The 13,065-nt window shown below is 62.8% G+C and overlaps 1 protein-coding gene across 1 annotated transcript; it reads right to left on the reverse strand.

Annotated features, from left to right (window-relative positions):
- Nucleotides 1-2,463: 2,463 nt before the first annotated feature.
- TMEM184A (transmembrane protein 184A) lies at nucleotides 2,464-11,521 on the reverse strand. The gene is made up of 8 exons (XM_024929509.4): nucleotides 11,303-11,521; nucleotides 7,093-7,258; nucleotides 6,579-6,669; nucleotides 6,397-6,472; nucleotides 6,129-6,220; nucleotides 4,832-5,001; nucleotides 3,976-4,170; nucleotides 2,464-3,415 (listed from the first exon to the last, which is right to left on the reverse strand). The coding sequence occupies exons 1-8, from the start codon at nucleotides 11,519-11,521 to the stop codon at nucleotides 3,186-3,188; spliced, it is 1,239 nt and encodes a 412-aa protein (XP_024785277.3). The 3' UTR covers nucleotides 2,464-3,185.
- Between the last annotated feature and the right edge of the window lie 1,544 nt (nucleotides 11,522-13,065).

A 13,065-nucleotide genomic window follows, 5' to 3' on the forward strand; every position in this document is an offset into this window, starting at 1 on the left:
CGCCCAGCTAATTTTTGTGTGTTTTTTTTGTAGAGATGGGGTTTTACCATGTTGCCCAGGCTGGTCTCAGACTCCTGGGCTCAAGCAATCCACTCGCCTTGGCCTCCCCAAGTGCTGGAATTACAGGTGTGAGCCACTGCACCCGATCATATTCCCAACTCTCAGCATCTGTGTGGCCTGGGGCCAGTTCCCTCCTTCCCAGCCTTGCTTCCTGTGAGTTGGGCGTGGAGATGAGTGTGCAACAGCTGGCACATGACGCAGTGAGTGTTGAATCTGTGCTGGGGCCACAGCAGCCCGAGCTTGTCACTAGCAATGGCAGGGATGGAACTTTCCCCAGCTAAGTCAGACCTCCCTGCAGCCCACCCTGCGGCTCTGGGCCCAGCCTGCTCCTCCTGGGGGAGCCGACGGGTGTGAGTTGGGGGCACAGAGCCCCAGCCCTGTATGGGGCTCCTGGAGGCTGCGGACAGACAGGGAAGCTGTGAAAGGAGACGCCGCCCCGCCCGGCCATGCAGCCTGCACCCGGGCCAGGCCAGGGCCCCCAGGGCTTCCACCCTTTCTTGTGGATGCTGGGGATTTTCAGCTGGACCATCTCCCAGACAAGGACACTGAGGCCAGGAGAGGCTAGAGAGCTTGGCAGGTGTTCTGGGCCCAGACACGCGGCTCCTGCCTGCCTCACGGCCTGCTTCTCTGTCGGGGCCTGTCACCGGGAAACCCCTTTTTCAGCAGCGATGACGACACTGGAACCACGCTGGTCTCCATCCCTCCCGCTCACATGCGCCCACGCTCCCCCTCGAGCCAGGCTGAGCCCCGGCCTGGACCGCCCCACGCTGCCTTCCGTCCATGCAGAGCGGGCTCGGCCCTCAGGGCTTTCCTTCAAGTCGTGTTGGAAAGAAGCAGAAGCAGCCTCACCCGCGGGGCGGAGGCGTCTGAGGGTCAGGAGGCAGGGAGGAGAGAGGGCCTCTGTGGAGCCGGCTGCCTGGTGTCCAAGTCCCTGCTCTGTGACCTCAGGCAACTTGCTCCGTCTCTCTGGGCTCAGTCGCTGTCCCAGCTGGCTTGAGCGCTGAGCATGTCAGTTTCCTGGCACAGTCCTCGGCTGGTCCGAGGGGGCATTTGGCGGAAACTGACTTCTCCCCTGTCCTAAAGCGCAGGCCTGAGGTGTTGCTGACATAGGGGCTCAGCCCCCAACACCTCAGCCTCTGCCGCCCGGAGCCCAGGCGGTGTCTGGGTCTCCAGAAGGGGAGCCCTCGGCCACACACCCTCCAAACGCAGATTTGAGCAACTTGACCCCTATCGGGGTGGCCTTCCCCACAGCAAGGGCAGAGCAGGCCTAGAGCCCGGCCAGTGCCCCCAGCCTCCAGAAACTGCCCCTCGGCAGCAGGTCCCTGGGGAGCACCATGCCCCCACCTGCTGACAGAGTGAGACACGGGGGCCGCCTGGTGGGTCTATCCCTGTGGGGATCCAATAAGACAGGTGGGCGTCTTTGCAGCCGTGCAGGGAGGAGCTCGGCCTATCTTATCAGGCAGCCGGGCTGGGCCCTGCAGACCCACTGGCCTTGGATCCCCATGTCCTCAGCCCAGGAAGCAAGAGGCTAGGAACTGGCCCTCTCTAGCCCGGACTCCACTGGTCTGTGCCCGCCCTGCTGAGTCCCTCGGAGACCCCAGGTCCCACTGTTCCCGGTGGCCGTGGCCATGGGTGGGGGCAGCACGGGTGGGAGCCGCGGTCCCGGGGTGGTGCCCACTGGAGCTTCCTGTCTGCTCTCCACGCCCAGTGCCTGAGCCCCCCAGGCCCTGCCCACTTCTGCTGCCCCTGCCCCAGCCCCCACCCAACCTGTTCTGTGGGCCCCAGACACACAGAACCGACTGCCACCTGCAGGCCGGGTCACCGTACTGTCCCCTGACGGGCCCTGGGCCTGGGGAGCGCCCTGCAGTGGCTCCCCTCACCCTGGGCCAGCCGTGTGTCCTCCCAGAAGCCCCCTTAGTCCCTGGGCGGCTACTGTTCTCGCGGCCGCGATTTCCGAGGCCACTTGCGTGCCTCCAGCTTCCTGCGGGCAGGGCGTGCGTCCGAGGCTCGGCTCCTCAAACCCAGGGCCCCACCTGGCACGTGGAGGAAGAAGAGAAGGGCAGGAGGCAGGTGCCCAGGTGGGAGCCCCCTCTGTGCCCCCTGGGAGTGTCCCCCCCGCCCAGGTACTCAGGGCCCTGCCCTCGTGGCCTTGTCCGCTCGCCGCGGGTGGGGCTGGCACAAGGCCCGTTTTGGAGGAAGTGGAGGCTCCCAGGAGAAAGGCAGCGGCTGTGATCGCACAGCCCAGGCTCTGCCCTGCACTGCCCTGGACCACGAGGCTGCCCACCCCAGACAGGTGGGACCCCTTTCCCGCCTGCAGACTCTGAGCAGCAGCCTCCTGTGACCCCCACCGCGTCCTGCTCCTCAGGCTCATGCCCTGCGGGAACAGAAGCCAAGACCCGGTAGAAAATCCAAGGTGTTTAAATATAAATAAGAGCGATTCCCACAGCCCCACGGTGCTGGCCAGCCTCACAGCTGCCCGGTGGTTCCGCAACCCATCCCAGGCACACGCTCCCCTGGGTGGGCGCCTGGCCAGGGCTCCCCTGTGGCTGGCATGTGGAGACACGTGGGCCCTTCTCCACGTGCCCACGAGGGCCGTAGCAGGCTCCGAGGAGGCCCAGCCCCGGCCAGCCTGTGTGGACCCCGCCGGCCTGCGGCGCCCGGAGCTGCTGACTATGTCAGAGCCCGGCTGCCCAGCGCCCCGGTGCCCCTCCCTCCAGCTGCCCAGCCTGGGATCCGTCCGCTGTCTGTCTCCTGAACCAGGGAGTCTGACCCACTCACAGCTCCCGTGGGGCCTGTGCAGCCAAGGCCCCGCAGCCACACTCACTCTCCACCCCACAGTGGCCCCTGGGGCTGATGGCCGGGTGATCCCAGGGGGTCCCCAGCCTCTTCCGATTGGCTCAGGTGCCCTCTCCTGTGGTGGCGGGCCCATCTGGGTGCCTGCCAGGGCCATCAGGTGCCCTGACCCCCTGGCTGGAGGGAGGATGGGAAGTGGGCTCCGAGGGCCTCACAGGTGGGCTCTCAGGAGAAGCCCCACCTTTGGCAGGAGTTGGTGGGTGGGGGGACCCTGTTCTTCCCCAGAGGCCTGGGCAGCCTGGGTCCCTACAGCACTGGCAGCCCAGGCCCCCCTACAGGTCCTCCGAGGGGATCAGCATCCGCTTCTCCAGGCTCCGGCTCTTCCTGCTCCCGCCGGAGCCGCCGCCGTGGTGGGTGCTGGGCCTGGGCGCCTCGTGCGTGGCCTGCTGCGTGTAGTGCTGGTAGGCGGGGGAGAAGTTGTGGATGGCGTCCTGCACGATGTCCTGGGGGCTCACTGTCTCCCTGATGCCGCTGGAGATGCTCTGCATGGGTGCCGGGGGGGCTGGGGGAGGGCAGTGTATGAGCCCCACCATCCCCCCTGCACTCCAGCCCCCCGGACAAGCCCCCTCCCAGGATGCCCAGGGCTGTAGCTCCTGCATGTCCAGGTCTGGCCTCGGCCAGCAGAGGGTGGCCCCAGACCCCTGGACCCCAGCCCAGCTTGCTCCACCCAGCACCGGGCCTGTCCCTGGCCAGACCCCTGACAAGGACCACGTCCCCTAGAGCTTCCGAGGGGCTCCAAGCAGCGGAGTACGCCTTTGGCTGGCCTCGGGTGGGCACCCTGGTCTCTCCACAGTGACTGATGAGAAGCCAGCAGGCCACAGGCTGCCTCCGCCCTAATGGGGGGTGTGCCTGGCAGGGGACACCCATCCCCCATCACCATCGGGGTCCAGGACCGCCTGGACCCCACACAGCCCAGGTGCCTGTCTGGAGCCGGATGCCCTTTGCCCGTCTCCCTGCCCAGCGAGCTGGCATTCCTGGGCCTCGAGAATGGCACGGACACAGACTCGGTGCCTGGGGCAGGGCTGTGCGCTCCGGGTGCCCCGGCTGGAAGGCAGGGTGTACCTGGTGAATTCTCCTTCTCTGCGTACACCTGGCAGGGGAAGGCATAACGCAAGGCCACGGAGGCGAACAGCATCTCCACGCAGATGATGAAGTTCTGGTAGCCGGCGGCCAGCGTGCCAGCCCCCAGCTTGTTCCCGCCGCTGATCTCCACCTCCGGGATGACCCCGCACGGCTCCAGGACGGCCAGCAGCAGCCCTGCGGACGCCACGGCCGCTCAGCCCCAGCCCCAGACGGGGTCTGCAGGGGAGGAAGAGGCCCCGGACCCCGCAGCGGCTCCTCTGACGGGTGCTGTGACCCCGTCCATGTGGTCTCGTCCCACCCCAGGAGACTGAGGTTCAGGGGGGCAGGGCGCCTCCAAAGTCAGGGGTCCTGAACCCCTCAGCGGCTCCTCTGACGGGCGCTGTGACCCTGTCCATGTGGTCTTGTCCCACTGGGAGACTGAGGTTCAGGGGGGCAGGGCGCCTCCAAAGTCGGGGGTCTCGGCACAGCAGGTGCTCAGGAGCTCTCCCGGGCCCGCCCTGCCGCTCCAGCCCCAGATCCTGGGCCCGTGCCCTGTCTGGTGGCCATCCTCCTCTGCCAAGGTGGGCTGTCAGTGCCCTGGCCTGGCCCAGGGCCCAGTGGGGGCCAGGATTCAGGAAACACCGGTGTGGCCTCTGTGCGACCTCTCTCCACCTGCTGGCGGGACCTCCCCACTCCCTCATGCCCGCAGGTTCTACCCTGGCTTCCAGCTGACCTGTGCTGCAGCTGGAGAAACTGAAGCACGTGGGGGCTGGGGAAAGGGGCGTGAGGTGACCCCAGGCTCACTGGACTGCAGCCCCCACCTCGGTAGCACCCCTGCCCCACCTGCCCCACACACCTTGCCAGAACGACAGGAAGATGACGGCTTTGATGGTGAGGAACTTGAGGACGGGCTGGAAGGGCCGCAGGAGCTCCCTGGTGGTGAAGTAGAAGAGGAACAGGGCGTAGAGGGCGAGGCTGACGGAGGCGTTGTAGATGAGGGTCACATAGAGGTAGCCGCTGCGGACACTGGGACAGACGGGGGCTGTGGTCAGGGCGGTCCCATGACCCCACCACTGTCCCCACCCTAGAGCCGCCGCCGCCGCACCCTCGGCCTGGCCCCCAGCCTGAGCTTGGGAGCATGGGCCCTGCAGGGATCCTGCCCCGATCTGATCCTCACTCCAGGGCCTGCAGGAGAGCGTGGGGAGCTGGGGGTGGCTGGGGGGCCTATGCAGGGGTAGGGCAGGGACGTGGCCGTTCTCCCTACTGGCCCTGCTCCTCCTCGTCCCAGGATCCTGTCCACTGCTCAGGCAGCATCCAGGCTGCCTCTGTCAGAACGCCACCTCCCAACCCCGTCCACCTGGCCACTGCCTGAAGATCCTCTGTGTGGTGGACACACAGGTGTCGTTCCCGTGTGTGTGTGCACATAGGTGTGTGTGCATGTATGTCGTGTGCACACGGGTGGGGTGCACTGTGTGTGTGCACATATTGTGTGCATGTGAGTGTACATACGTGTGTGGTGGTGTGTGCACGGTTTGCGCATGTGCTGTGTGCATGTGTGAACATGTGATGCACGTGTGTGATGTGTGCGCACAGGTGACAGCACATGTGTCCGTGTGTGAGCATCTGTGTGGTGTTGGTGAGCATGTGTGTGGACCTTCGCAGGGGTCCTCCTTGTGCTGGGCGGCTGCCTGTCTGTTCAGCCAACAGGTCGGGGTGGACCTTGGTCCCCTTGGCCCAGGTGCCCTTAATACCAAGAGTGCTCAAGGCTGGGCAGGGGCTGGGGCCATCACTGCCTGGCCAGAAGCCCTGGGGTCCTCGGCACAGATGTTGGCACAGACGCTAGACTCACCCCGGCCGTGTCCTATGAGGGGAGGTCCAGGCCCCCGGCCTTGGCAGGCACCGAGGTCCTTGTGGAGAAGTGGGTACCTGTCTTGGGCGGGGCCCCTAGCCCAGCTGGACGCCAAGCCTGCCTTGTTGGGCCCCACCGCTGGGCCCGAGGGGACCCAGTGCCCACCTCATGCCAGGGGCCCCCGCATCTCCCACCTTACTTGAGCCCAGCTGGACGCCAAGTCCGCCTCGTTGGGCCCCAGTCCCGGGCCCCAGGGGACCCAGTGCCCACCTCATGCCAGGTGTCCCCGCAGCTCCCGCCTTACTTGAAGTCCCCGTCGTGGTATTTGCCAAATGCCTGGAGGATGATGGTGGTGACGGCCATGACGGGCTTCACCAGGCAGAACTGCAGAGTGGCCTGGGGGCGATGGCACCCGGTGGGCCTGGGGCCGGGTCCCCCAGGGGCCCAGGAACGGGGATTGGGGCAGCCAGCAATGAGCAGTCCCCTGACACTGGGTGGGGTGGCGCTGGGCCAGCTAGGGCCCCTGACGGGCTTGGGTGGGAGGAGGGCGGGCAGGGCTGGGGGCCCCTCACCTGCTTACAGAAGCGCAGGAACCCGATGGAGTAGGTCATGCCCCGGAGGCAGCAGGTGCCGTACAAGCAGCTGGACCTGCGGGGGACGTCCCTGAGCCGGTGCGGGAGAATGCAGCCCCGGCGCCGCCAGGCTCCCGGTCCCAGGTGTGTGGGGTGTGGGGGCTCTGGGGTGACGGGCTTACTTGATGGGCTTTCCACGAATCTCAGCCATGATGGCGCCCTCGCCTCCCAGGTACTGGAAACACAGGCTCAGGAAGCTGTAAATGACAAAGGCTGCAGGGAGCACAGAGGGGGACCGGCCGTGAGCCCTGAGCTGCACCGGGACCCCATGGCGCCCATCTCACCAGGACAGGAGGAGGCTCGGGAGGGGCTGAGCCTGGCAGGCCACACAGCAAGAGGCTCCTGATGGACCCCATCCCCAGCGGGGCAGCCTGAGAGGGTCAGGGTGCTCCATCAGGGCCCCGCTTTCACCCCAGGCCAGGGCAGGTCCACCGAGCCCCTCTCACGGAGGCTGTGGGGTCGGTCGTGTGTTCCAGGCCTGCCAGCGCCGCTAACCCTGACTATCCTGGCAGCCCCTCTGACAGGGGCCGGGAGAGTGGGGTGCCCTGGGGGCTGGCCACGGAAGAGTGTGCGTGCACGCAGGCCCCGGGGAGTCTCTCCCTCCGCTCCCCCGACCTGACGCAGCCCGGCGCCCACCTTCGTAGCAGTCCCGCACGGAGTCGAAGTAGACGTAGTACTGGTGGTCTCCCAGGAGGAGGAGGCTGAGCCAGGAGTCGAAGGCGTAGATGGGCACGATGAGGAGCAGGCGGATGATGTAACGTTGCTCCTGTGGCACGGTGTAGGAGCGCAGGTGCAGATAGATCTGGGCGCAGGAGGGGTCGCGTGAGAGCCGGGCCCGCCCGGTACCCCTGGACCAGCCCAGGTGAGCCGGGAAGGAGGTGGGGGTGGGCGCAGGAGGGTTCGGGTGAGAGCCGGGTCCACCCGGTACCCCTGCACCAGCCCAGGTGAGCCGGGAAGGAGGTGGGGGTGGGCGCAGGAGGGTTCAGGTGAGAGCCGGGTCCGCCTGGTACCCTTGCACAAGCCCAGGTGAGCGGGGAAGGAGGTGGGGGTGGGTGCAGGCCACCAGGCACCTTCTATGTTTGCATTTTCTAGTTTTCTACAATGGGCATCCTTATTACAATTAGAGAAAATAAATTGTCTATTGTAATTAGATACATACTTTTATACGTATTTACTATAGAAGTACATATAAGTATGAATGTATATGTTAAATACATATTTCTGGTTACAACTAAAAATAATACACATTTGAAGAATTGACTTTTTATGGCCGGGTGCAGTGGCTCACACCTATAATCCCAGCACTTTGGGAGGCCGAGGTGGGTGGATCATTTGAGGTCAGGAGTTCAAGACCAGCCTGGCCAACATGGTGAAACACAGTCTCTACTAAATACACAAAAATTAGCCAGGCGTGGTGGCACGCGCCTGTAATCCCAGCTACTAGAGAGGCTGAGGCAGGAGAATCGCTTGAGCCTGGGAGGTGGAGGTTGCGGTGAACCAAGATTGCGCCACTGCACTCCAGCCTGGGTGACAGAGCAAGACCCTTTCTCAAAAAAAAAAAAATATATTTTTTTGAGAAACATGGTCTCGCTCTCTTGCCCAGGTTTTTTTTGAGACAGGGTCTCGCTCTGTCGCCCAGACTGGAGTGCAGTGGTACAATCATGGCTCACTGCAGCCTTGAACTCCCGGGCTCGAGTGATCTGCCTACCTCAGCCTGCTGAGTATTGGGACTACAGGTGTGCACCACCTTGCCTGGCTAATTTTTGTATTTTTTGTACAGACAGGGTCTCACTGTGTTGCCCAGGCTGGTCTCAAAGTCCTAGGCTCAAGGGATCCTCCTGCCTCCGTCTCCCAAAGTGCTGGGACTATAGTCGTGAGCCACTGCACCTGGCCTAAAATTTATTTTTTAAATTGGCAAATCAAAATTGTATGCATTTACAGTGTGCAGCGCGATGTCTGATATGTGTGTTCGTGGGGAATGGCTGAGTCAAACCCATTAACGTCTCCATTATCTCCCATACTTAGCATTTCTTTGCGGGGAGGACATGTAAAATGTACTCTCTTGGCAATTTTCAAGCATAGAATACATTGTTATTTATAACAGTCACCATGTTGTACAATAGGTTTTTTTTTTTTCTGAATAAGTTCCTTGGGCATGAGTGAGGGTCCTGTTTGTTCTTAGCCTGGGAATGGGAACGCTCACTCATTCCTTCATTCAGCAGGCATTTCTAGAGCCCAGCTAAGTGTCCAACCCGGGGGACGGAGAGGGGACACGTCCCGGTCCTGGGCTGGGCAGACTCTCAGAAGGCACATTGGCTTTTGCTGTGGGGGCATCCAAAGGATGTGCACCCTTTGATTCCTAAGAATCTGTCCCTCCCTAGGGGCCGGGCACGGTGGCCCATGCCTGTAATCTTAGCACTTTGGGAGGCCAAGGTGGGCGGATTACCTGAGCTCAGGAGTTCGAGACCAGCCTGGTCAACAGGGCGAACTCCATCTCTACTAAAAAATACAAAAATTAGCCAGGCGTGGTGGCGGGCGCCTGCAGTCCCAGCTACTCGGGAGGCTGAGGTGGGAGGATGGCTTAAATCCGGGAAGCGGAGGCTGCAGTGAGCACTGATTGTGCCACTGGACTGCAGCCTGGGTCACAGAGTGAGAGCTTGCCTAAAAAAAAAGAAAGCCTGGGAAAAAATATGGGTGATTATAGTGTTTGCCTTTAAACCTTTCTAGATTTTCCATGTTTTTATTTTTTTTAATTTTTAATTATTATTTTTTTTATTGAGACGGAGTCTTGCTCTGTTGCCCAGGCTGGGGTGCAGTGGTGCAATCTCAACTCACTGCAACCTCCGCCTTCTGGGTTCAAGTGATTCTCCTGCCTCAGCCTCCTGAGTAGCTGGGATTATAGGCGCGCACTACCATGCCCGGCTAATTTTTGTATTTTTAGTAGAGACAGAGTTTCCCCATGTTGGCCAGGCTGGTCTCAAACTCTTGACCTCAGGTGATCCACCCGCCTTGGCCTCCCACAATGCTGGGATTATAGGTGTGAGACACCACGCCCGACCGATTTTCCATGTTTTCTGTGAGGATACAACTCAACTACAGGGTCTTTGAGACAGGGTCAGCCGAGCCTGGGAGCTGGGCGCACGGGGGCTCCTGGGGAAGGCCTTCTGGAGGAGGTGCATGCGTGGCGGTGGGCGAGCAGAGGCTACGTGCACCTGGCTGCTTGGGGTGCAGCTCAGGGAGTTGGGGGAGGTTGGAGGCAGGAACAGACTGTTATCAGTCACACGCTCCCCGCTGGTCCCTGGGAGGGACGGCATGACCAGCCATCAGGAGACCTGTCCCGGGGCTGGCGCTGCCTGGCTGGGTGACCTTGACAAGCCACTGTCCTCTCCGGCCTCGGTCCTCCCATGTATAAAGTGAGGGGGATCCAGCCACTCTGTGTCCTGCCTGGGACTCCTCACTCAAGGGTGACTCTGGCGGTGGGCTCAGGGTTGGGACAGGGCCTGAACTCCAGCCCAAGGGGTCTCCATGAGCCCTGTCTTGACTGCGAGGCCCCGTGAAGCTGAAGCCACACTACAGCCGCGCACACACAGCCGGTTCCCAGGATTACAGCGGAAAGACGGCCTCCTCCAGGAAGCCCTCTCTGATGGCCTTACAGGAAGGGCCTGCCTCGGCACTGCCTCCACGGCTCTGCACACTCCAGGCCACACTCATACACGTCTACCGTGGGTTCTGGTTATCTGTTCACAGCTCACTGCAACCTTGAACTGGGCTCAAGCGATCCTCCCATCTCAGCCTCCCAAGTAGCTGGGACTAACAGTGCAGGCCCCCATGCCCGGCTAATAAGCAGTTAATAAACTGTCACTGAGATGCTCCCTCGGAGACTTGTGGCCACCGGTGTCCCTGCCTGCCAGTCTCCTGATGGCCCCCTGCCCCGGCTCACCTACAGATCCATTCCCTACACCAGTGCCCCGTGCACCCAGGAAGCAGCTCTGCTCTCAGCCCAGCCCTCCACAGCCTTCCTGGGCTCCCAGCACCCCCTGAAAGCCACCTCACCGCACTGGGGTCAAGGGCTCTGGACAAACCCCTGCAGCCGTGTGGCCCTCGCGGGCCTGCACATGCACTCCCACCCCACCCCTGCGCACACCGCCCTGGCCTCTCTGTGTATATGAGGCTCTCAGGAGGGTCCTGTCCCTGACTCCCTGCCCTCTCTGCCCAGCCCCTGCCCTCGGGCACCACTTCCTCCTTGCCCCTGCCTGGCCCTTCCTTGCCACAGCGCCTGGCCGCTTCTCTACCTGGGGACTGCTCCGGGTCGGGGGCTGTGTGTGGCTTCGGGCTTGGGGAAGTTGCTTCTCGCCCATCTCCTGCACAGGAGTCCCAGTCCCTCTAGCAAGCTGTGACCTTTGCTCCCCAGCTCCCTACAGAGCAAAGTCCAACCCCCTGCCAACTTCCCACCAGCCTTCTCCAGGGTGTCAGGCCTCTGGAAGGAGAAGGCCCCTTCCCCTTTCCAGCTATGTGAGCCTGGGAAAGACCTCTGGTCTCTCTGAGACTCAGTCTTCTTGTCTGTGAAATGGGACCACACTGTGGACCTCAGCCGAGTGACGAGCCTGTGAAATAGCCAGGGGTGCCCGGTGGGTGCTCTGCCCTCAGTCTGGCAGAGATCTCCCCATTTTCAGGCCCAGCTCCCACATGCCACGTCCTGGGGAAGCTCATCCCCTCCCCCGTGCCCTGGCCGATCCCACTTCTGACAGCGTCTGTAGCAGCAGCACCCAGGGGGACCAGGCTGAGCCACGGCCACGTCCTGTGGAGACCAAGGTCCTGAAGGAGGCTCGGGGGCGGAAGGGCTTACCTGGTGGCAGGTGAGCACCAGGGCAGTCCACACGAAGATCCCCGAGACGCCTCGGGCCAGTGCGGAGGTGAGGAAGAGCCAGGGGGCCCCCTGGGAGCTGTTCCCCATGTGGTCCATCTGCGGCCCAGCTGGCACGGCCGGTGGGGGGCTGGGCTGCGGCCAGTTCGCTGACACCAGGGGGACGCCGGCTGTCTCCAGGATCCCTGAGACATTACTCATCTGCAGAGGGAGGGAGGACACACACCGGGAGGAGTGAGGGCAAAGGTACTGGCTCCTGGCAGCAGGAAGCAGCCGGGGAGGGAGGAGACAGTGAGACGGGAGCTGAAGCTAAGCCACCCACCAGGCCGCACCCCCCACAGGGACACCAGCGCCAGGCCCGGCTCCCTCCCTGCTCCGAGCTCAGCCATCGAAGCTCACCCATCAGCCACCTGCGACCTGAGGGTCCCACCTCAATTCCCCCTTGTAAAACGCTTCCACCTCCGAGTCTCAGGCTTGCAGGGAACCTGCTTCTTAGGGGACAAAGACCGTCTTCCAGTGGGGCAGAAGAGGGGGAACCCCTGCTGCCCTGCCTGCCCGGGAGGTCTGGGGAGCGGGTGCAGACCAGCACTGCCTGCCCCGGCAGGAGGGGGTGTGCAGCCACCCTCATGGGAGGAGCCGGCCCTCACTGGCTCTGGGACCTGCCCACCCACCTGGGAGCCCGGCTTTGCTGGGGTTCTTGGCAGCCCTGGGTGCCTGTTCCATCTCCCACTAACCTGCTGGGGCCCTGAGTCCACCCTCTCCCACACTCGCAGCCCAGTCCAGCCTCCTCCTCTCCCTCTGGTCTGCGGTCACAGGGCCCAGCTCTACCTTTGCTGGCAGGAAGCACCTGGCCCAGTCCAGGGAGGCCCGGCCTCCAGGGAAGCCTAGCTGGTCATTCTCATGGCCACGTGGCCCCAACTGGAGGCCCCACTGTGGGTGCGGCAAGGCCAGGATCTGAAGGGCTGTGCCAGGCTGGGGCGGGGCGGCCAGTGCCTCACGTCCCCAGTGGCCCACCTGGGCCCCAGGCTGCAGGCCCGTCCCCTCCTGTCCCCTCCCACGGCTGACACCCTATCCTCCCGGCTGTTTGCTGGGTGGCAGCTGGCTCCCAGGAACCTGCTGGCCGCCTGGCGCCCTCACCTGCCTATGCCAGACGGCCAGGCAGCTGCCACCTGGTGGGGACAGGTGGGAGAGGTCTGCGGCAGGCCAAGGAGGGCTGGGCTGCAGGAGGAGGGGTGGAGAGCTAATGGTACAGGGTTTCTCTGGGGGGTGACAGGGGTCCTGAAATGAGGTAGAGGCGGCAGGCACACAGCACTGTGGATATACTTACTGCCACCGAATCGTTCACTTAAACCTGGGTAAATTGATGTTATGTGAATTTCATCTGAATTAAAAAAAAAAATCCACGCCCCAAGAGATGAGTTGAAAACATTTGTTTTCTGGGCCGGGCGTGGTGGCTCACGCCTGTCATCCCCACACTTTGGGAGGCCAAGGTGAGTGGATCACTTGAGGTCAGGAGTTCGAGACTAGCCTGGCCAACATGGTGAAACCCCGTCTCTACGAAATACGCAAAAATTAGCCAGGTGTGGCAGCGTGCACCTGTAATTCCAGCTACTCAAGAGGCTGAGACAGGAGAATCGCTTGAACTCAGAAGGCGGAGGTTGCAGTAAGCTGAGATCACACCACTGCACTCCAGCCTGGGGACAGAGGGAGACTCTGTGTCCAAAAAAAAAAAAAAAGGAAATATT

The sequence above is a fragment of the Pan paniscus genome, chromosome 6 (genome assembly GCF_029289425.2).
Source record: "Pan paniscus chromosome 6, NHGRI_mPanPan1-v2.0_pri, whole genome shotgun sequence".
In the NCBI taxonomy this organism is placed as follows: domain Eukaryota; kingdom Metazoa; phylum Chordata; class Mammalia; order Primates; family Hominidae; genus Pan; species Pan paniscus.